Source organism: Solea senegalensis, linkage group LG13, assembly GCF_019176455.1.
Source record: "Solea senegalensis isolate Sse05_10M linkage group LG13, IFAPA_SoseM_1, whole genome shotgun sequence".
Classification (NCBI taxonomy): Eukaryota; Metazoa; Chordata; class Actinopteri; order Pleuronectiformes; family Soleidae; genus Solea; species Solea senegalensis.
This window is the reverse complement of record NC_058033.1, coordinates 6081156-6105361: the sequence shown is the minus strand read 5'-3', so window position 1 is coordinate 6105361 and position 24206 is coordinate 6081156. Positions and strand designations below refer to the sequence as shown.

The 24206-nt window shown below is 38.2% G+C and overlaps 2 protein-coding genes across 4 annotated transcripts in view; one reads left to right on the top strand and one right to left on the bottom strand.

The window, feature by feature from the left end:
- Window positions 1–2201, top strand: part of rad51d (RAD51 paralog D) — a 37592-nt gene extending 35391 nt beyond the window's left edge. For both annotated transcript variants that reach the window (XM_044041327.1, XM_044041326.1), the window contains one exon: window positions 1424–2201. The gene's annotated coding sequence lies outside the window, so the exon portion shown is untranslated. The remainder of the gene's footprint in view (window positions 1–1423) is intronic.
- lig3 (ligase III, DNA, ATP-dependent) lies at window positions 170–22793 on the bottom strand. Of its 2 annotated transcripts, none has more exons than XM_044041321.1 (21): window positions 22725–22793; window positions 20928–21509; window positions 20367–20492; window positions 18825–19049; window positions 18560–18711; window positions 17838–18004; window positions 15882–15959; window positions 14176–14344; window positions 11250–11405; window positions 9703–9834; window positions 9551–9630; window positions 8711–8798; window positions 8540–8617; window positions 7695–7818; window positions 6309–6451; window positions 6129–6203; window positions 5206–5352; window positions 4292–4460; window positions 3533–3615; window positions 3337–3423; window positions 170–1650 (listed from the first exon to the last, which is right to left on the bottom strand). In XM_044041321.1, the coding sequence occupies exons 2-21, from the start codon at window positions 21478–21480 to the stop codon at window positions 1417–1419; spliced, it is 3066 nt and encodes a 1021-aa protein (XP_043897256.1). In that variant the 5' UTR covers window positions 21481–21509; window positions 22725–22793; the 3' UTR covers window positions 170–1416. The 2 variants fall into 2 exon arrangements, with proteins under 2 accessions (XP_043897256.1, XP_043897255.1); XM_044041320.1 differs by having other exon boundaries at window positions 22684–22790.
- Between the last annotated feature and the right edge of the window lie 1413 nt (window positions 22794–24206).

Below are 24206 nucleotides of genomic sequence, written 5' to 3'. Positions count from 1 at the left end.
ATGTCACAGGATTTGAACGTGTCATGGTATAAAACAGGAGTCTTAAACTCAAATGACCTGGAGGTCACTGAGCGTCCAGTGTGGTCACAAGGGCTCGGTCAACTAGAAATTAAAAACAAAACATTTTTTGGGGGAAAAACAAAAACTTTTGTGCCAATAATCCACAGAATTTCACAATAAAAGTGTTTATTGCCGCCTCCAGTTACAACTTTAGCTCCAGCGACAACATTTGCAGTAAAGTAAATCATTGTTTTGTCCAAACCCCCCCCCAAAAAAACAACCTTACAAACAACAAACACAGCTGCTCGTTTTCATACAAATTCACCTGTTTTTAAACATTTCAGTTTCAGAACCTGTCGACACTTTCTATTTCTACCACAGTGACTTCTTCAGCTCAGTCATTAGCATACGTGTGGGTGGTGCAGCAGTGAAAAGGGTCCCCCTTTGTTAACTGTTTTTGCCGCGTCATGGTCCTTTTTATTTTGTACACCGGTTTTTAGTATGAACCGGTCTACAGACTCTGCCCAGAACTACATGTGATTCATCCTCACATTCCTCTCTTAACTAGGACTATAACCATTATTAATCGATTTCTAAATTAACCGTCAACGAGTGTTTGTTTTTCGAATAATTAAAACCACTTTTCTGATTTTTCAGCTTCTTAAATGTGAATGTTTTCTGGTTTCTTTGCTCCACGTAACAAACAAATGATTTTGGTCAGTGGACAAAGAAGAAGACATTTGAGAGCATCAAATTTTAAAGAGCTCGAGTAATCGTTATTTACAGCCCCATGGTAAACTTGTGTTCTGTAGTACAGTTTTAATATCATATTCTTTATTTGTTTGGTGAGAAAATGTTGACTTTTCATGATTTCTTTGTTCTATGGAGCAAAGAAACCACTAAATATTCACATTTAACAAGCATCTATCAAGTGTTGCAGCGCGACTATCAGTCATAGAAAACCTCTAAAGTTGTTCCTCGTTAAACAGAAAAAAAACTGCACTTTTCCTTTAACTCTGGTGCTGTGTTTATAAAAATACACGAAACATCACTTTCACTGTACATTCAACAGCGTTAGGTGACATTTTTCCTGATATTTCATTAATGTTGTTTATTCCTGTCGTAAAAACCTCACAAAATGAAAGAACTTGTCTCTCTGGCAGTAAAAATGATGCATATTACGTGTGTGCGTTTTCGCTTCTGCGACAATTTGTGAAGCAGCTTCGACCTCGATTTGGCAAAAACTATAATTAAAACAACTAAAAACATAAAGTTTTTGTTGCTGGTTTAGAAAATGTAAAAACCACTTGAGGACAAGAAATTATAAATAAAAAGTTAAAAAGATTAACTCCCAGTTCAGTTAAACTCAGTGTTAAAAAAGTGTGTTGTTTTGTTTGTCTTTATTGTTGTTGTTTATTAACAGGGCGGGACCATGCGTCTCTTGCGGATGCACTGCCAGATCCAGCTGGGCGTGACCCTCTCCGCCCTGCTGTTCTCCTCGGGCTCCGCCATGGTGTGCGTCGCCAAGGCGGCGTCGTAGTCTGGCACCAGGTCGCCGTCGTACGCCACAAAGTATCGCCGCAGTTTGTCGAAGTCCTGCGTGGAGTCGGGGAGGAAGAGCTTCACACCGCTGAAGATGTCGAGCAGAGTCTGCGGCGGGAAAAAGGACGGTCAGAAAAAATGTTAGTGACGCAACACACGTGTGTAATGCAATTCAAACGTCACAGTTCGTGTTTGAACAGATTATCGTAACATGTAAGGAAGTGACATTTTTTAACCAGTTTTAAGTCACTGTAAAGTTCTGTTGTGTGACTTTGTCAGCTCACAGGAAACAGCGATAACTTTAATCATTAAAATTTGGTTTCAAATCCCAAACAAACTAACTTAGACTCTTAAGTGGAAACCAAAGTTTGCGAATGTCGTGGTTTGTACAGAATATTAACGTAGTAACAATCTTGTATCACGTACAGAAGCCACATTTTTACCGTATAGAAACACGTAGCTGTGTGTAGAATAAGATGTGTAGGTCAGGACAACATTTAATCTAAAAAGGGGTTTTCCACACACATTTTAGCTCTATTATTATTATTATTATTATTATTGTTATCATTATCGAGCCATATTTTTAGACGACTAATAAAAAATCTTGAACAGAGGAGAAACTGTTTTCTATAATAATAAAACGGTGTATAGTTACTTAACACGGACTTGAACTAAATGAATCCTAAGTGTGCTACAGCTGCTGTCGTCAAAACTGTGTTAGTGGTGAAAACTAAACTGAAGCTTGTTTGCTTAGAAAGTAAACTAATTAAAAGTGAAGTGTAAATAACTACAGCAGCAGCAGCAGTTCAGTGTAAAAACAATCACGGGAGTGAATTTCATGCGTCAGCGAAGGTTGGGAGTCGACTTGGCACATGGAGATAATGAGGAGGAAACTGGAGAGCTGCTTGCGTCACAGGTGGACACACACACACAGGTTTCCATGTCTTCAGAGGACATTACATTGACTTACATTAATTTCTTGGACATTTAACCATAATTACTACTGATTTAATCCTAACCCTGACCTCGGCCTAACTTTCAAACATGTCTTCAACTTTACGACTTTTTGTCCCCTTAAGGAAGACACGTCCTGCACAGACACCTGCATGCAGAGATATGGTGAGGTTTTTGTTTGTTTTGGAGAAACACACAGGTGTGTGGTGGTTTGTGTCCATTAACTGCGACACTGAAGCTGTTACTGACATTTTTCGGACTATTATTTTACTTCATGAAATAAAAATCCTCATGTTTTTATGACTGAAATTGCAAATGGTGCATTTTCATTTTAATAACGTATTTAAAACGATCACTGTGTGAGAGAAACAAAGTCTGTAGAATGCCACGTGTACAGATCAGGACAGTATTTGTAAGTAATTTAACAGTTACCTTTAATTTAACATTTTAATCGACTGCACCTGACAATTTCCATAATTGGTTTCCCTATTAATCCAGTAATCATTTGAAAATGAAAAACCACACAAAGGTTTGTCATGTTTTGTGCTAATTAAGAGCAACGCTGAAGCTGTGACTGACTTTTATTCTACTTTATGCTTTGTGCTGATTAAAAATCCTCACGTTTTATATGAAACTGAAAGGTCACAGTCCTTTTTTAAATTATAAGTTTAAATTTGACAGTTATTCCAGAGCACCAATCAGAATGGGTGTTAAACAGGCAAATATTTAATTTTACTTTGAACATTTACCTGACAATTGTTTGTTTAACGATTCATTTATGTTCACACCTGGTTATTATAACTGAAGTTAAAGTAAATGAAATGTTGCGTTTGGTCTAACCTTGTCGTTTCGCGGCTCCAGCAGTCGAGACTTCGCCGCCGTTGTCTTTGTTTGTCCGTTACTGTAAACGTTCTCACTCTTCTTCGCCTGGTGATAAACAAAAATCATTCGTTCATCACCATTTCACAAGGGTCTTAGCTCCATTTCGATGTCACGGGACTCACCTGAGTCACGTGACCACAGCACACTCACTCACCTTTTTGGCAGCAGGCTGCTCAGGGGCCGGAGATCGAGGCTGCGACTTCGCCGCCACCTTTGCTTTAGGTGTAACACTGTTACCTGGAAATTAAGAGAACCTCGTTATTATTTATTTATAAGTTTATATGTTTATTTCGGTCATGACATTTAGATGACACATTTCACTCATCACCCAGCAGAGTAGCTCACACAATACACATAACCGAAAGGGAAAACGGGAGAAGCCAAAAGCTTATCTAGTCCCGCGTCCACGTCTGTTGTTTGTGTCATACTTTTATTCTACTTCATTTTAAAGTTATTTTTTATTGTTTATATACATGTGTTAATGTATAAAGAGTTCTTCTTCTCAGCACTTCTGTCTTTGTGTTATTCAATTTATTATCGCCTACTATTTTTCTTTTTTTATTTTATTAATAATAACAATACTAATAATAATTAACACAAGTTATGTGATTTTTCAGCTTCTTAAATGTGAATATTTTCTGGTTTCTTTGCTCCATTTAACAAAGGAATCATTAAAACTGAGTCACTTTGAGGTTTGGAAATAACGATTAACAAAATTAATCACTATTTGCAGTTGTAGACGAGCGTTTTAACCACAAATGAAAATGTTTTGTCGAATGGAAATTGTGACGATTATTAATATTATCAGGTAGTCTGATTAAAAATATAGTTTACAGCTTTAGGACAAAAATATACATAATTTTATACAATTAAAAACAGCACAAATGTCATTTTTGTTGCTGCGTGAACTTACCTGGTTTCTTGGGAGGAGCTTTTCCGTGGGCCAACGATGGCGGCGTTGGCGGTGGCGGTGAATTCCTGTCGCTGCTGTCGCCTCCCGACGAACCTTTGTCGTCGTTGGATGTCGACGGTCCCGCGGTCACTTTAAAGTCACAGTTCTCCTTAGAGATGCGGAAAAGCTCCTGCGCGGTCAGAAGAAAATAACAACAGATGAAGCTTTTCACGTCAGATAATTAGTATTTACCACATTGTTCTCATTTTCCACCAGAGATGAAAATAACGGCAACAATTCTTGAACACACACTATGTTTTCTTAAGTTTGTGATCACAATGTGAAAATAGTTTATATTATATTCCATTTTAACATCATGTAACTTACTTTTCTTGATTAGTACATTATTTTCTATGGTATATTTATTTATATATTTATAATTTATTTCACAGTTTTAATTGTTGTAAACTGTTTTGAGAACAAACACATGAAAAACTCTCCAAGCTACATTTTATTTCTGCACTGCAGAAATTAGATACAATATTTTAAATAAAAATAATATATAAACTAAATATTTTATACAATAAACAGGTAATTTTTGGCATAATAAAAAAGAATTGTTTTTTTTTTAGTTACTTTTAGCAACATTTCTAAAGTTTCAAAAGAACAAAAGTGTAATTTGTAAAAATTGGATGATTAATGAATAAAATCGACCAACACTGCTTATTTAAAAACGGCAAATATCTGCTAAATTAATCATTTACAATCCTATTTTCTGCCCTCAGAATGATTTTCTTTAATCAAATACATTATAAAATCAATAGAAGATAGTATTATGGGTTTAATGTCCTGTGAAATAATGGCGATTCTGCCATTTTCAGAAACTCCTACATCTGATAAACATGTAAACATGGATGTAAATATAGACACCGTACTTTGAGCTGGTGCAGGTTGGTGGCGCTCTTCCAGTCCTTGTCGTCGCGGACTCGCGTCATGCGCGGGAAGCGTATGGAGATGCCGTCAGCTGTGTGCATCTCTGATTTGGAGAACTCGGCACCCGTGATTTCCCACACGGGCGCGCGCTGCAGAGGGAGAGGAACAAATGACGTTAACGTTTGTTAACATGTGACGACAAAAATCACATTTGTTCAAATTTGGTTTTAGTCTTTAGTTTAGTTCACAATGTCATTGCGATAAACATTAAAAGAAACCTTGTTTCTTGTGACTAAAAACAGAAACAGCCTCCAAAACACACTGAAATGATTTCCAGGTTCTATTGTCATGCTTTTTTTGTCTAAAATGAACAGATGTGGGCGGACTTTACATTTGCTTGGTTCAAATACAAGTTAACACAAAAAACTGTGCTTACGATACCAAAAACACGACAAAATAGTAAAATAAAGATGTTAATGAGTTTAGAAAGAAATCTAGATTTCTTCTGTTTTGGAGGCGGAGCTTATTTTTGTTGTGCTGCAATTCCGCTATATTTCAAGAAACTGTAAAACTCTCTGGCGGGATACATATTTTTAGGCATTTTCCCTGTTTACAATTATCCCGGTAAAGAAAATTCCCCATGACTTATTTTGAGAGCATTTAACAGGATGTATGATAAAATCTTTTGAGTATTTCCACTTTTCTACAGGCCGTAAACTCCTCCTGCAGCAGCTCTGCACAGCTCTGCTGTTCATTATCTTAATACGCCTGCAGTTTAATTTATCTGTGGACCTTCCTGCAGTGGACATATGCAGAAGACGCTTTTAACTGATCACTTTTTATGTATAAAAGGTCTTCGGTTCGCAGATATACAGCTGCAGGTTCTACTGGGAGGGCGAGAATGTGCTGAATCATGAGATCTCACCTGCGGATCACGGATAAGGAAATCTGGATAATAGTTCTTGACGACTTTAAACCATCCTGGGATTTTGCTCGGGTCCTGTGCGCACACACACACACACACACACACACACATATAGAGAGGATTAATTTTCAGTTTTACGGCACCAGCCTGTGTCGAGCCCGTGAGTGAATCCTCTCTGACCTTGCTGATTTTGATCATGTCCAGCTCCTTCTGGAGTCGGGCCAACATGGCGTCATCGTAGCCTCCGGAGCACTTGGTGACCGTGCACCACTTCTTTGAGTCTGGGTCGTAACAGCCCATGAGGAAGCTGGACATGATGCCCCCTGGTGGCAAGAAGAGGGAGAAAAAGAAGACGACACCTTCAGTGAGGAGGAACTCCAGGCAGATAGACTTGCTTGAGTTGATGCAGCATTGACACGGACGCAGCGTGGAATTTTTCACCAGGCGAGATCGGATACAAAGTCAATACGTGGACACGAATTTTGCATTTGCTCGAGTTAATTTTTTTTTCCTAGGGTGTGACACAAAAACAGGGTTCCCACGCGTCCTGGAAAACCTAGAAAATGTTTAGCCAATTTTCCAGTCATGTAAAATGAGGAAATAAATCCAAATGTCCTGGAAAATAATTTCTTAAATTGTAACGGGTTAAAAGTTAAGGTATTTTTAGAGAAAGTGTTTTGTGTTATTCTATGATAAATCTGTAAGATTTTTTTCACAGATAAGTTACAGCCACAGACTGCATATCTTTTAAGACGTCTGGTGGGACGGGAGAGGAATAAACGGCTGATGTCACACCAGTGAGACGACGAGGTCAGTCGTTGAGCTACCAGGTTAGTTTTTAAATTAAACATTTGTTATTTTTTGGGGGCTGTGTCGTTCAAAAAATTAGCGAGACAAATGGCGTGTCAGGAAAACTCTGTCATGTCAACACTCGATCCTACAATTATGACAAAACATTTTACATCTTAAAGCTTCTTTAATTATTATTGATTTGATTGCTTTTGCATGCAAAAAACTGAACATTTTCAGTTGTTTTTGTAAATTGCATGTAAAGCACTTTAAATTGCTTTGATTTGTTTAAAAAACACTTTACAGGCAATGTTTTGGTTGATTGACTGATTGGAGAGTATTTGTAGACTGTAGATGTTTTACCTGAACCGTGTTTTATGTTTTTATGCCTGTATATTTTCTCTTTTTAACTTAACTCTTGTGAAGTTCTTTGTACGTTTTTCATTATGACTTTCATTGAGTGGCTGTGGAACTTTCAACCTGCCTCACACTCACATTGTTCATATAATTATAATATTGAAGGCATATTTAACATCCGTTTTGCTCAAAGTTGAATGCTGTTTCCTAAAACGGTCCCAGCGGTCGTTAAAAGAATTAGCATTATTAAAAATTAACAGCAGCAGTAAAACCTTCTTGATTAGCTCATTTGGACAAAGCCGAGGAGCCAAAGCTTCAAGCGGAGAAAAGAAACCCGGACAATAAAAGTGTCACATGTAGTGAGACAAAGTGTCCGAGAGGACTAAATGTCCCGTGGACGACAGCTGGAGTTTTACTCACCGTTGGAGCCTTTTCCGTAGAAAGCCCCGAGCACCACCAGGTCAGCCGTGTCCGCCATCGCTCCCTCGTTCAAATAGTCTTTCTTCACCTTCAGCCAGTGGCGTTTTCCAGGTTCATAGGTTCCCTGAGACACAACATGTGAAGAACACCTTAAATAAAAATCATTGTCTTCCAGCTACGTCTATAATTAAACTGGAACTAAAGTAAAGTAAAAACCTCTTTATTATGTTCAAACTTTTATCTGTCTTTTTTTTAAGAAAAATGCCAAAGTAGTGCAACAAATAAAATACAAATTTTACTTTTAAACACAACTAATAGATAAAACGTTCACTATTTCAGAAAAGTCGTCATCAACGCAATTTTCACTGAATTATACAAGATATTTTAATTTCTGCGCTGGTTTTCTGAATTATCGAGCTGTGTTTTACCTAAAAGTAATAGATTTTGCTCTGTTTTTCTGAGAAGTGCAGTTTTCATTCTCTTGCAATTCTTATCCAAACCAAGTCACTTGCAATAATGAAATATAAAATAAAATAATGTTCCTTGTAACAAGCATTTCAGTAAAAAATGCTGTGAGAGACCGTGCAGAATCAGCAAACTATCGGCCATTTTTTAGCTCTGTTCTTCTAAATAAACAAGACAATTTCTCCTATAAATAAATTACTGCTGCTCCATCTTCTGAACTAAGTCGATATTATTCCTAAAATAAGTTATGATCTACGTAGTCATCTGTGATTTCAAGCTTTAATATATCTTTAATTATATCTTGTTGATTTTTTTTGTAGGTGAAGAATGCAATTAACTTATGCGGTAATTTAACATCTAAATGTACAATAAAATCTTACCTTAACATCTTTTAGCACGAGGCCTTCAAGTCCTTCTCTGATGACGCGCGTTATCATTTCAGCCAAATCTCCCGCTCTCTGACACACACACACACACACACAGGACAATTTAATCAAACATTTTATAGATATTACAGCAAAAAAGTCGACATTCAGAGGCGTCGCACTCACTGTGACGTGTTTCATCTCAGAGAACAGGATCCTGTTTGGCACTTCCACCATGTTGTCGTCCAGGAACTTCCTGCGTTCGCGCAGAGGCCTGAAGGATGTGAGGACACACGTGAGAGAACTTGTTTTTTTGTGCGTTACATATCGTTAGATAAATACTGAACAACTAAACCTGTGACTGAGGCTGGGGAATAAATACTGAAATGTACATGATGCCAGTGAAGGGAGGAATATTTTTATATGACTCTCGTGTCTCTGGAGAAATGCAAACACACGTCTAATGGCACTTTTCCACTTTACAGTTCTTAAACTACTCAACTTGGTTCGGTATGGTCTTCAATTACTTCATTGGACCTCCTTAACGTGGGCGGAGTCATTGTATCACAGCTGTGTGAAACTGCTGTGACGGTGTTTTGTATGCGACACAAATGCACAAACTAGTGACTTGTGAAGCAGTTGTTTTCGGTGTAATTGAATCATTAGAATCATCGTTCAGTACTTCCTGCATGACCGGAGCAATTTCGGCAGTGCTGCTGTTAATGTTTATACTTTAGACATTTCCTTGGCTAAATGTTGTAGATTAACGCTTGATGTTTTCCGGGATTTTTAAGTCTTTTTAACTGATCTACACTTCGGCATTGTTGGCTTTGATTCTCGTGTCGGATGTCACGCTCATGACACTTCCAGTGATGAGAAATATCGACGTCACATTTTAGTATCGGCTCGGCTCGCTTGGAACCTCGTCAGAGCAGGCACTAAAAAAAAAGCACCAGGTGCTATCGCTGATGGAAAAGCCCAAAAACGACAGAACAGAGGATGTCGATGAAGTGGAAACAGCATTACCTCTCCATGAGACTCACACCGTTGAAGAAGATGCAGTCGAAAACAAACAGGCACACTTTGGCATCCTGAAATGCTGCTTTCTAAACGAGACGGGAGAAGAAATTAGAACCAAAAATGATGCTGTTGTGTGAGACATTTCAATGTCCCCTCACCTTGTGGACGCCTAAGGTCCCAAAGGGCAGGGGTTTACTGGTGTTTGTGTCGATGAGCAGGACTTCAGCATCCAGTATCATACTGTGACCGCCAGGAAAAGCCTGAGGGATGTATTCTTTGAAATGAGCCACCTATATTTAAAAAAAAAAGAAAGAAAGAAGGTCAAGATCAAATCTCATTCATTTATCTGAATAAAAGAGCATTAGGGAAATTTGGACTGTTGTAATTGTATTCCATTCCCGCCCCCCGACCCTTTACTGAATGTGAACCTAACATTGGCATTAAATTGGCTAATTACAGAGGCTGAGGGCGAGTGTTTAGCCATGTGGCTGATGGTGAGAGCGAGCAGAGCTGTTACACGGGGAAATTATGTCCAGCACAGCTCAGCATTGTTGTTGTTTTTTGTTTATGTATGCTGTGTTCCTTTAAAGCAGTCTGACCCGTCCTGACACATTTTAAAATATGTTTTTCTGGGTTTTATGCAATTTGTGTACACTAAACGTATAGGGTATTAACTTGAGCTCGACTGACACAGTGGATTTTTAATGACCCTCCATTCCCAAGGGAAATCAAACATCAGTCTGTTTCTGATATTCCAAGAAAACTTGCAATAACAATGTTCCAATTACTTCAATAGTCATTGCAATAAAAAAATGATACAAAGCGGAAAAATGTCCAATCAACGACTGCGGTGATAAACAACTATCACAAGGTGGCAGCGGCTAATCGGTTCTGGGATTTTTCGGCTTCTTAAACATGAATATTTTCTGGATTCTTTGCTCCATAAAACAAAGAATCATTAAAACTGAATCAACGTCAACATTTCCAGGTTTGGGAAACATTGTTCAACATTATCTGACTTTTCTTTGGCGTAAACAAGTACTCAATTAATAGAGAAAATAACACATTGATTTGATTTGTTCTTCTCAGTTGCTTTTCTTAATATTACGCTCAAATAATAGTTTACAGATAAATGTTTAAAATGTTACCAATTTTAAAGCATAACTAACAAAGTTCAACATAAAGGACAGATTGATTCATTATGAAAATAATAATTTGGAGCTTTTAAACAAGATTTGATTGTAAGAAATATAATTAATCAGCCAAAACAGTGAATTGCTCGACCTCTGGTTTAAACTGCATTAATTTAAATATATCTGGAGAATGAAAAACGGCTCTCCTTTGAAAAAAAAGAAAAGCTTACATAAAAGCTTCCCTGTGTGTTTTCATGATATACTGTATATCCTTACATGTAAACACTATTTGGCTTTATTTCCCTTGTGCCTTTGATTAATTTAGCGCTAAATTAATTAACATGTTGCAGTATTTATCCACGCATGTTTATAACTGTCATGCTCCTGCTGGCAGAGAAAATGCAGGGAAAATTTGCCGTGGAGGAATGTCGGAATTTCACGCTGGGATAACACCGTTAAACTGCTAATCCCCCGGGGGCAAACCTGGCCATGTTTTATTCTGACACACATTTGTACTGTTTGTCTTTGTGTCTGTCTGTGTGTGTGTGTGTGTGTGTGTGTGAGAGACTGACTTTGTGCGGCAGCACAGGTTTGAGGCTGCGGCTGAAGTAGCTGAAGACGTCTCCGTTCTTATGGACCTGCACGCGCTCGCCATCGTACTTGATCTCCGAGTACATGCCGTTGGGGCATTTCTTCATGGCGTACTCGATGGATTTACACGCCTCCGCCTGAAAACAGAGACGACGGTCAAGCAAGTAACCAAATTCTTAATGTTACATTTCATTAAAAAAGAATCACTGGAAAAATTCACTGGGAAAATGTCTTTTTCTTCACTGGCGATCTGACAACAAAATATTTAGTTTCTGGGGAAGTGTTGAAAATTACTTGATTCAAATGTTTTAAAACAAGCTTCCTGATTCTTTTTAGTTTTGAAATGAGAACAAAACAAGACATATGAGAACATTTTGACTAACCTGTGTCACTTTGTTTTCCTACTATTTTAACATATTAATGGCTTTTTTTTCATTCAGTTTATTAAAATCCAGGTTTTGTTTGAGGAACCCCTTAAAAATCAAGAGGTTTTTAATATGTTTTAATGACGCACAAATCAAAAATACACAAACAGAAGAAGTAAATGGTTTGGTAGTTTTTGGGTAAGCTTGCTAATGCAGCGGTCACGCTTTTTTTCACGCCATGTATTTACTTACAGAATCATTCGTGTTTTTGTGTCATTTGCTTGATTTGAATTATTTTTTTTACTTTTGCTGAAACCTCCTAATGACACAAAGACCAACCAGAGATTCTCACATTCACGTCCTGCAGTCAGTGTCAGACACAGCTGTCGACTGGAAACACTTCAGTGCCAGAACCACTGAACTGAACGACAGAAAACATTACTTTCCCTACATTATTTTTGTAACACCTTTCAGCAAGATGTCAAGGACATTGCGTTAGTCATTTTACCCCACAGAAGACATTTTACATTCAACCTTTCCCTCTTTCTTTTATAAATCTATGCTACACTCGCAGCTCTACATCCACAGAGACCATTTAAAAAAAAATAAATAAATAAAATAAAAAATGAGGAAAAGCTTGATGCAAATGCACACAAAAATAGCACAAAAATGATCTAGGGGTGCATATGATGCGAATGACGCAGCGCGATATACAAAAATTCACATCTAGCATCACAAAGACTAAAAACATAGCCAAGCTACATACACCATCACGTTTCTCCTCTTCTACTCAGTCCACAGCATATATCAGGCACTGATTCAGCATTTTAATCCTCCACAGACTGATGTACAGGACGTCAGGAGTGAAAGGGTTCCAGCTGTGAGCTGGACCGTGTTGCACATTTGTAAACTGAAATGTGATAAAGCTGCAGCGACTTTAAATTTACTCTCATACTGTGTAATTAAAAGTCTGCTGTGTAATGTGAAAGCTAATGCTCCGTGGGGTTTTGTGTTTATTATTTATTTGTGCATGTGTTTGTGTGTGTGCATCTTGCTGAATTAGCACTTGCATTAATTTTGTCAATGAGGACTCAACATGGGTTTATCTGTGAGGTCCAGCTGGAGCCGTCGACTGCAAACTACGAATTAAAAGCTAATCTCCTGAACTGATCGACAGCATTTCCTATAATCTACATCTTTTGTTTTTATATGCACAGAGGTGTAGCTGTAAGGCATCAAAATCATTTTATATCACTGAAGGCTTTTTTTTTATAAATCCAAGCTATTAAAGAACTAATTATCATCCTTTTATCGGAAATCTATTTCTAATTTACTCAGGTCTTACTACCGCTGATAACCCACATACAGTGTTGTAGCCTGAAGCCAGAAAGGATGATTACAGTATCGGCTCACTGCTGGATAACTGATGCACAATGATCTAACAATTAAATTAGGTCATTCCTTGGAGGTCGTGCTGTGTGTGTGTGTGTTTGACTCAGTTACAATGGGCACAAGTGGATGCAGTGATCAGAGACTGTATGTTCGAGAGAAGAAAAATCAATGTCATCCCTGCTCAGGAGGGTGAAGGCAATAAGGAAGCATTTGAAATCTGTATTCTCCTGAGTGGCCATCAGGAGGCGCCTCCACTAGTTTGTATGCAAGTCGGTGAGAAAAGTAGGCTCCTTTTCATTTGATTTATGACGTCAGTTATCATTTTCCTCATGATGTGATTATGATTATCATGTCAGTGGTTATTTCACAGTTAATCAATATCATGTTCTCAATTTTCCTTAGTCCACAAACCAGGATTATTCAGTTTTAATCATTTCACAATTGAGAAAACTTGTTTTATTTATATAAAAAAAGACTCCAACGCTGATTAATTTAGCTTTACTTTGCAACTTCAATTTTCTGCACAAATGCACAAGGCTCCTTTTACATCACTGAAACAATTACTCAATTGATTAATTACTAAATGAATTGTCAACTATTGATAATCGAGTCATCGGTTTGAGTATTTTTTAAAGAATTAAAAAGAAGATTTTAGATTTTTCAGCTTTTTAAATGTGAATATTTTATCGTTTCTTTGCTCCATTTAACTAAAAATGCATTTTGGTTTGAGGACAACAAGACATTAGAGAACGTCATAATTTCCAGGTTTGAAAAACAATTTTCTGACATTTTATGGACCAAACAAGTACTCTGTTTATCGAGGAGAAAATAATCATTAGTTCCAGTCCAAAGACATTTGCAATAAATATTAAATATTTCTTTACAAATTGCCCAAAAATACAAAACTAACGCTTCTGAGGTCGAGCTGCAGCTTCTAGCACCTGGAAAATCAACAATCAATGTTGCACAACTCCAGAAAAGTGTTTCTTTGACATGTATAACAATAAGACACATTTATGATGCAAAAGGTATCTAAAACTAACAAAAAACAGACAGAAATAACTCATTAAATCTTGATATTGAGTGGTGGGGCTGCATTAAATAGATTGAGGGGTCACAGGGGCGATAGAGACCTCTGGTGTCTACTCACCAACATGGGCTGGACCGGGGTCATGAGCGAAGCCTCCACAGTGAGGAGTTTCCTCTGTCCCGAACCGTTGGACGCCTCCTGCTGATTCCTCAAAACACGCTCGATCACGTCGCCCAGATTACGAGAGGCCTTGAAGGCGTCGTATGCGTTTGGATCCACGGCATCCAAACTGCAAAAAAAAGAAGAAAAAGAGAGCAAAAATAAAAGAGGTTAGTCAAGATTGTAACAAGAAGTGGAGAGCGGATACTAGAGCGGAATTGAAGGGGCGAATGATAAATCAGTTACACCTGGGAGGAGAGGAGGGAACAAACGAGAAGCTTGAAGGAGGAATGAATGCTGTGAGAAGTGAGTTTGATTAAAGTTATTTTGGTCAATTAACTAAGAAAAAAAGATAGTTCTGTGTGGAAACAAGACTGGAGAAGTGAGCTGATCCCTGGAGCAGGAGAACCTGAAGATGCTTTCAAGAGACCTGCACCAGTGACTGAGCTCTCGTTTGGAAGACCCACAAGTAGTGGGTAAGTCACTTTTTTCTGTAACTCTTCCTCACTTTTAACCTTAAGATAAATTTGATTTGATGACTGAGAAATGTTTTGAGTTTGTTCAAGTTATGTTGGTGTTGTGGCATAGAAATGAATATTTGATGTTTGACTGCTCTCCAGTCTGGTTTTTGAGTGGCTTCTACGCTACGGGCGTTATCGCCACTGAGCATGTAATCTGGTCAGGAGGGGGCTGGTCAAGTAACCGTTTGAGGGAAAAGCAACTGTTCATCAGGGGTGGACGATGGTTAAAATTTATATTGCAGTAACAGTATTTTGTAATATTTCACTGAATTTTAAACTAAATGTTTGTGTTATGGATATGGAACAATAATATAGTTCATAATAAAAACATAACATGCTAAATGAATTTATTAATATGCGGAATGAGCGTCCAATCACAGACGAGATACACTTATACACGTCTGTGACGTCAGCATCTCAGCAGCGTCATTCCTAAACGGTTAAATAATAAATGCCAGACATGAAAAGTAAAAGTTATCTTTGGAAAAGGGGCGGAAGCACTCACTCGTTAAACATTTTGACATTTCTACATAAAATGAAAATAAATCCAGGCGGCCTGATTAACATGATGGTCATAAGAGGATTAAGTGGCGGGCTGCATGAAATCTGCTCGAGGGCAGGATGTGGCCCGCGGGCCGCATGTTTTCAGCCCACTGGTCTACAGTGCGTTTAGCTTCAAGATGCATTCAAGAAACCTTGTGAATTTCATCACTTCAGCAAACAAACATGAAGTCCAAGGACACAATGCTTGCTGCTGCTGCACAAACTGGAGTATCCGCCGATACCATAATATCAGTCCAATACAGTCTGTATGAAGCTGTATGAAACACATTTGTATGAAACACATTTCAAGCTATTTTAAAGACATAATTCTCCAACTGTGAAACAAATATTAGAGGAAATAACAGCCCATAACATGACTCAGCTGAAATATATAATTTATACAGTCTGTGCACAGTGTAGCATGCAATACATATTAATATCGGATTTTTTGATTAGAAATGTTTCTCTTGACTGATATGATTCTGTGACTTTGACCAGTATCGAACAGATACAAAAAGAGTATTGCATCGGCTTGTCCCTAAAATAGACAGTTTATTCTATCTTTAAAGACATAAATAAATAAAATCACACAAAGACACTTACACATGTTTTGCTCCAGAGTTCATCTTCAAGTCATGTTTAATTAGTCGAATGATGCATTTCAGGTCGTTACTGGTGCATCTGCAATGAACAGAGAATAAACGTCATCACTGTGGAATAATAAAAGAAGCGTTTTATGAAGCTGAAATATAAACATTAACGACCAGAAAAGGTTAAAACACAAGTAACAAAAATGCATTAGTTTAATTGCTTGCTTGGATTTGACAGAAACTTAAATAAATTAAGAATATAATCTGCTTCATTTCTGCTTCCTTCACAAACTTCAAAACACATATTTTGTTAAGCACAGCAGAAAATATGGCCCGAGTCTTGTCTACAGCAAGCAACGTGAAATTTATGACACATAAACAAACTCTGACTGTGGGGTCTTATGCTGCCATGCAGGGTAGAAATGTCAGATAAAGATGTCATGCACGCATGCGTGTGTATGTGTGTGTGTGTGTGTGTGAGCGAGAGACAGAAAGATTTGCCTAAGGCAGGAAATCTAAAAAAGCTGGAAAAAACCTGCAAATCCTAACAATAAGAAACAAGCACAAGCAAATAATAAGATTTCCAAATAATGAAGAATTACAATTATTGTCTGCCTCCACTGGCTTTTTACACAGGAGTGTCGTAAAATATTTCATGTTAAAAATAAAAAAAAATCATAGCCTGGGGTCTATCTAATCTTTAAAAAAGTAACAATATTAAAGTGTATTATTAATTAATGTAACAATATCGTAAATCCCAATTATTGTGGAAGTTTTCATATCGCCTCATGTCTCTTCAAATAGGCAGATGTTTTTTCACCAACGGAAAAGAATCCCCTCCTCCTGATATCAGAATATCATGTTTTACGTTTTATTCCAGTCAATACGTTATTCTTTCATTATTTCAGGGCTTTGTTACATGTTTCCATTCAACCTCCCCTCCAGTCTCAGTGAATCATCCAAGTCCATATTGTCCTGTCAACAAGATGATTGTTAAACGTTGTGAAAAACCACTGTGTGTTTGTTTACTCCCTGGTGCTCACAAGGCTCCAGGCACTCTCTCTTCCTCCATCTCCCTCTCTCTCTCCCTCCCTCCCTCCCTCCTGGTCCTGAGGAGCCACTGTCCTGCATGTTTTACATATTTCCCTGCTCAAAAACACCTGATTCAAATGGTCAGCTCGTCAGTAAGCTCTGCGGAAGCCTGACAATGACGCATTTATTTCAATCAGGTGTGTTTTTGTTTTCACTGTGAGTCACTTTGGATAGAGAGTGTCTGCTAAATGACATGTCATGTAAGGGAAACACCTAAAACATGCAGGACAGTGGCTGACCAGGACCAGGAGTGAGAAACCCTGCTTTAGAGCTTTGTGCCTCTTTTCTTTAACCTATTTACATACTCTTTTTTTTCTTCTAACACTTAATCTCTTTTACACTCTTTTTAACATTAGTTTTGATTATAATTTTTAACATTTTATTGATTTCTAATATTTATATGTTGGTAAGTGTCCCTGCACCGCATGAATCCATCTTCGCATATGGAAAGTGCTCCATAAATAAAAGTGGTTCATGCCCATCTCCATTTCTCTCTACGCCCAACTGGTTCGAGGGAAAATGGCCACCCACCCTGAGGTCTCGAGGTCTCTGCCTCTTTTAAAGGAAGTGTTTTCTTCCTTCTCTGCCGCTGCCAAGTGATTGCTCATTTCGCGGTCCCCATAAATAATATCATAAAGCGTACGGTCTGGACCCGCTCTATATGAAAAGTGCCCCGAGATAACTTCTGTTATGATTTGGAGCTATATAAATAAAATTGACTTGACTTGATTTGTCACTTTTGGATGCATTAAAGCAAGAGTCATAAACTGTTTTAATAGATCAGGTCTGCACTGCTTGTTCTTTTAATGAATTACCTTATCTGCACTACTTTACTGCCCGGCCTAATTAATAACGACATGATAATGTACTGCCTTACTTTTTGGCAATGGCCTCCAGCTCGGTCTGCTGCTCGTCCTCCTTGGTCAGCTGGGCGAGGCGGGTCAGGGAGGCGTCCACTTCCTGGATGGTTAGCAGGCTCTTGGCAGCCGGAGGGAACGATTTACTATCGTCGAAGAACATCCTCACCGTCTCAGATACGTCGCCCTTTAAAACAAAGACGCCAGTTCACATAAACGCTATTTTAGGAAAATGGCTTCTTTGGAAAAACAATAGTCATTTTTATCTTCCTCTGCTTGTGTTTGGAATTTGTACTGCTAGCGACAGTACATGCACATGATTCATCTCTTCTCCATTCTCTGTCGTTCTGTGGCAGTGTTACAGCGCCACATGCAGGCCTGGCATATACACAATAGCTTGTGGAGATCAGGCTGAGGAGAGTGAGGAGATGAGACTGAGGGAACGAGAGGATGAGATAAGGAGATGTGAGAATGAGATTGAGGGAAGGAGAGGATAAGACTGTGGAAAAGAAGATGAGATGAGGATGAGAAAAGGATAGAATTGATGAGAGAATGAGACAACAAGGAATACGAGTGTCGATGTTTTCTAGATGGCAGTAATGACACATGAATGCAAGCTGCCGTTAAACTTGACGGGAGAAAAAGATCTTATAGGGAAACGTTCTGTTTCCATGTGAATGAGGACTCGTAGCGATTACATTTACCCCCAACTGAACATCAGACTTCGCGTGTGAGAACATACCTGCTCCAGATCGCGCACCATGTCGTCCTGGTTGGCTCTGAATATGCGGCTGAAGAGTTTTACGATCTGCTTGTCGTTCAGGTTGTAGACGCTTTTTATGACGCCCGGCAGCAGCAGTTTCACCGTAAGGTAAAGGTCTCCATGGAACTTATCTTGGGCGGTAGAAAAGAAACATCTGAGTCCAACATTTTCTCACAGAATCCTCGCCTTGGGTATTTTTTCTTTTTTTTTTTTAAACAGACGCTGAGTAAACAAAAACACCAACCTCCACCAGAGCCTTTCCTCAGAAACTTCTCAATGATCTGCGTCTTGGCATTGTAGCTGTTGTTTTCTGCCACCATGGCGCAGAGCTTTCGGAACTCTCTGAGGAGGCAGTCCTTGTGCTGGGGGTCGCACATCTGGATGGACAGCGGGCTACCTTGACTGGCTTTGGCGGGGGAAGAGGAAGACGACGATGGTCCTGCACCGCTGGAAGAGCCAGCCTTCGCCGCTGAGTGAAGTGGAACAATACAAGTAATGAGACGAGCTTGGTACAGAGAAAATCACAGTGTAGACCTGGTAATAAGTATGACTGTTCACAGGTAGGATTAAAATGCATCTCCTGTGATCACATCTGATTGGATCTGGGTTTCCCCGCCCCTTTATTCAAATACACACCTATGTGACAGTTAAATTATGATTTGATACCTCTTCTGACCTTTTTTTGACTCAAACAGTGACCTTGTTAGGACTAGTAGTCCTCATAATCCTCAACTTCAGGGCTCAAATTTTGAATTGTGGTTAGATTAAGTTTAGGCACTGACTGGTTATGGTTGAGGTTAGTTGTGTCAAGTCAGTGCAGTGTCTTAAAAAGAAACCCACGTCTTGGTGTGGGAGTGACAAAGCCAAAAGGACCTTGAGTGAATCAAAGCGCTCCTTGTGCTGGGGAAAAAAAAAAAGCTTTAATGATTAGGAAATGGAAATAATTTGTCAATCAGAGTTAATATTGACTGTGGCTACTTTTTTGGCTAATTTACCACTTGTCAGATTAAGGAGGAGGAGTATCTAATCGGTCTTGAGGATATATTGCATTTGTGCAGCTCAGGAATGTGGACAATCCACCTTATTATTAAACCACCTCAGAATGTGGCTTCAGAGCCAAGGACGCACGTATGACCGTGATATCACAGAGGATCAAGTCTGAATGGGTTCATGAAGTCAAGCCATTATTATCACTTTTAAAGTGGAAATTTGGTAAATAGAGAATTAGTTTTAGCGTCTGCATTTTGCCTTAATGGCACAAATGTCCCTTAAATTCGTCTAGAATAAATAAACGAATTGCTAACGGCTACAGTTGTATCTGTTTCTGTCCGACACCAGGAACATCCTGTCCTTGCTGAACCTCCTGGGCTGCATACAAATTAAACTTCTGTGGGTTTTTTTTTTCATTTAAAGCTGTGTTTCATTATTTATACTTGTGTTTTTAAACTCTCACACTCTTTCATTGAAGCTGGAATTAAGTAATTAAGTAATAAATAGTACGACTTCCATTTCTTTATTGCTACAGTCCAGACTGGACAGGAATTAACTGTGCATCATTGCCAAGATAGTGAGGGAAATCATTAGTGAGCAGCAGCAGCAGCAGCAGCAGCAGCAGCAGCAAGAACTGTCAAAGATTTTTAGCAAACAAATCACACAGAAAGACAAACGTCTTGTTGAATCTTTGAGAAGCTGGACATCTTCAACTCGGCTCAGAGATTCCCAGAAGTTTTTATTCACACTCTTCATGTCAGTACATTTATAAATAAGACACTAGTCTATTTCTTACCTGTGAAGCCTGAAAACTTGCGCGGTGCGTTGACAGACGGGTCAGCAGGGGGAGCCATCAGTTGGCCAGTGTTTAACTTGGCTTGTACTTTCTTCTTTGGACTTGCATTGACTTTGGCCATCAGGGCTATAAGACAAGAGAAATGTTTTAAATGTAGCACATAGCAATTTGAGATGATGATGATGATGCAGTTTGCAAATCACAAAGGATACAATTGCCATTTCTTGTTCGAGCTGCAATGATTACTCAATTACAATAATTAATAGTCACCTATTATAATTGTTTGACAGATTTTTCTGGTTTCTTTGCTTCATATAACAGAGAAATCGTAGATTAAAAAATAGCGTAATTGCTAAACATCAAAGTCATCTGGTTTTTGTTTTGGACTTGTTTTAGAGAAGTGTCTTTTTATTAAAATGTCACATAATAACTCACATTATAGTGTATTCTTAAAATAAGTTTAATTCCTAGACTTAAGCAGAATTGAACAAAAAATAGGAACATGCTTTAAGAACTTAATCTTGTGGAGAAACTTGACAATTAAAAATGTGTCGTTCGCACCTGAAACATGTTTATTAACGAGCTCCTTGTCTTCATCCTGTAGTTCCTCCCATCCTTCCAAATCTGTGATGTCCTCGATTTTCTTCGTGGTGGCTCGGGCCCTTTCTAGCTTCTCAAAAATACATTTCACGTGATACCACTCTTTCATCTCTCCTGCAGATTCGCTGAACGGGTTGGGCACAACCTTCCCTATGCGCACTATGCCCTTTGCAATTTTGTCCTTGCACTTCTTACACCCTGCTGTGCCGCGCTTGGCATATTCCACAAGGAACCTCTGTTCCGCCATATCTGGCTCGTCAGAGAAACACTGATGCGGGGAAACCAGGGGAGGGTGGTTTCGGAAGAGGATGTGTTTATGGAAAACCAGGGGAAAATGACAGAATTCCCTGGAAAAAGTAGACACAGATACAGGTGGAGATTGAAGTACAAAGCATGAAGAGCCAGGAGAGGATCTGCACACTTTCCGGAGTCGCCAAGTCCTCACAGGTCTTTGAAGACTCTGCACACCTGCGCACACAGTTTTAAGAGCTAATACTCTTTGAGGTACCTGCATTCAGGTGTGATTGTGGACAAATCATAAACCTAAAATGAGGGAAAAAAAAGATACGAGTATTAAAGGTATTGTTATTTTGTTCAATATAAAGTTGCAGTGACACATTTGCTAAAAAAAACAATCATCTGACTCAGCCTGTGCCACCACAGATCAAAGTGACTAATTTAAGGCATAAAATGTAATGTGGCTTGAGTTTAGTAGCAGAAGTGCAGATCCATTACTAGGGTTTGGAATCACAGGGTACAAAGTGCATCCATCCAATGGGTTCACAATGGGGTCAGGTCATCATAACCCTCTGTTGTGAGTCATTCTTCTCTTATCATGATGTTTTATTATCAATATCATGTCGGGCTGAACACAGAATCATTATTTACGCACCAGAAATGTGACTTGAAACAGTGCATCTAGCAAAATTGTAAAGGCTGCAATTGATATGTTCTATGCCAAATACTGTACAATCATATATTAAAGTTTTCATTGCTGCATGACAATATACAAGTTAATATTTTAATGGTATTGTTGTTTAGTAAGCAGTCAATAATGAACTGTACCTTCACACATTTCACGTTAAATCACAATCCAATTAAAAATATTTTCTAAATGATTCTGCCCCAAAATGTTGCTACGTTGTTTTCATAATAGTTGCGTCATTAAACCAAACATCAGGAAACGTGCAAATAACCTCTACACTCATCAATTCATATAATTAAAGAATTAGCTACATAAATGTACTTAAAAATGCCTGTTGTATAAGTATAGTCGTCTTGGTAAAAGTCTATACTTTGAGAGCAAAGTTTTAAGTACCAGAATTGATAATTACAAAGTGGTAACATTGTAATGCAGATGATTGCGTTCAGCTGTGCGGTCAAATAACTGCACAACATAAAACGCATCGTTTTGTTCATTGCTATCTATTAATAAATAGGACTCAATGCTTACAATTAAACCGTACATTCTTTTATATATTGTATGACTTTTAAAGACAACCAGTATGATTATAATGAATAACGTTCTGTTTTTTGTCACTTTAAACGTTAGCGGCGCGTGCAACGTGCAAGTTTGATGACACGAAGGCTAACTCGCTGATTAGCTTTAGCCACGCTCCCAAACTGCGAGGCGTGCAAAGCTAGCAGGCTCCACAAACTATCAACAAATAACAAAACGTGCCCAATTTTTCTATGTATTTAATTTTTGTAACTGTACCTTTTTTGAAGCAGCTTGAATAGCACAGTTTAAATTTCTACCTTTTTCTCATTGTTGTTAGACAACAGTTGTGAGTAGTGTGAAGTGGCTTTCTTATTGGACGTTAATAACAAATGCTTCCGGTTCATTCTTTCAAAGTTAAGAAACTGCACCAAGAAATTGCCTTTTAATTGCATTTAGATTGTATTTACACTAGTTTATACCATTATTAAATGTATATTAATGTATTGTAATTGGCTTATTGGTCATTGTATGTACCTTACGTGCTTCCGCATGTGTAATAAACTTTATTTCGAAGGGTAAATACATGATTTCCGCCAAGTATCTGATGTAATCTGCTTAACTTGACGTAACTACACAAAGTGAAAAAGCCACCGCATCAGCCAATGGTCAACGATGCTCGTGGACTTCGTGGACCTTTAAACATGTGACAGGATGTTCATAGTGCCATCTGCTGACGTGGAGCACCTTACACATAAATACCTAAGTGATATTTGGTGTTAAACTCTTTCCCTTTCAGGATTTCTTTTTCTGAACGTTCTGTCTTACTTTTATTTCTTCAGTCTCCTTCATAGATGGTATTATTATTAATTTATTATATTGTTATTACTAAACGCCAGTATTGTAATACAACATGTACAAATACTGCTGTGCTTAAGTACAAAATCCAGGTATCTGTACTTTACTTTATCATTTATATTTCTAGCAACTTTACAACTTTTACTCCACACATTTCCCCTAACTATCTCTGTTGCTAGAGAAGAGTTGGTAAATGGTCTCTATTTCCATAGCACTTGTCTTGATGACCACTCAAAGCTGCTTTACACAACAGTTTTTGCCATTCACAGATTCACAAATCTTTCATACCCATTCATACACTGACGGCACAGCCGGCAATCAAACCAGTAACCTTCCAGTTGATAGACAACTTGCTCTACCACTGAACCCCCGTTGCTAATTTTAACTCCTTGCTTATTTTAATACTTTTATAAAACAAGTACATTTTATATCAGAAAATTCTCTTGATACTTAAGTACAGTAAATGTTATATACTGTAAGACAGAGGTCTCAAACTCATGGCCCTCCAATTGATTTAACATGGGCCAAACGACCTTCTATTTCATGTAAACATAATGTGTTTTGCGGGAAGCAGCTTCTGGGGAGGTCATATTTTCTTATAATAAGATATAATTATCACATTATTAAATGTATCATATTCAACATTAAATTATATATTCATGAGCTTGTTTAGTGTTTTAATTGCAGTTGTCTACGTGTTATTAAAATAGTATTTACTACAAAATAAAAAGGCTCGGATTAGTTATGGAAAGCTACAAAGAAGCTGGAGGTTTGAATTTATGGAACCTGCACAATTACTACTATTGAAGGAGTTTGTTTTTAAAAATGTTAATTTGTTTCAAATTTTGTTCATGTCTTTTTTGAGCTTTGTGGAAGTGTTTAATGTTGTCATAATGTGTTGCACCTCCAGGCTCCCGCAAATAAAACGTGACTTAAACTTCTAC

Coding starts and splice junctions, on each gene's coding strand:
- lig3 (XM_044041321.1), bottom strand. CDS start 21,480: ATGCAGGTACCTCAAAGAGTATTAGCTCTTAAAACTGTGTGCGCAGGT. Junction 11,406..14,175: donor CCCCGGTCCAGCCCATGTTG/GTGAGTAGACAC, acceptor CTCTGTTTTCAG/GCGGAGGCGTGTAAATCCAT. Junction 3,424..3,532: donor AGCAGCCTGCTGCCAAAAAG/GTGAGTGAGTGT, acceptor GTTTATCACCAG/GCGAAGAAGAGTGAGAACGT.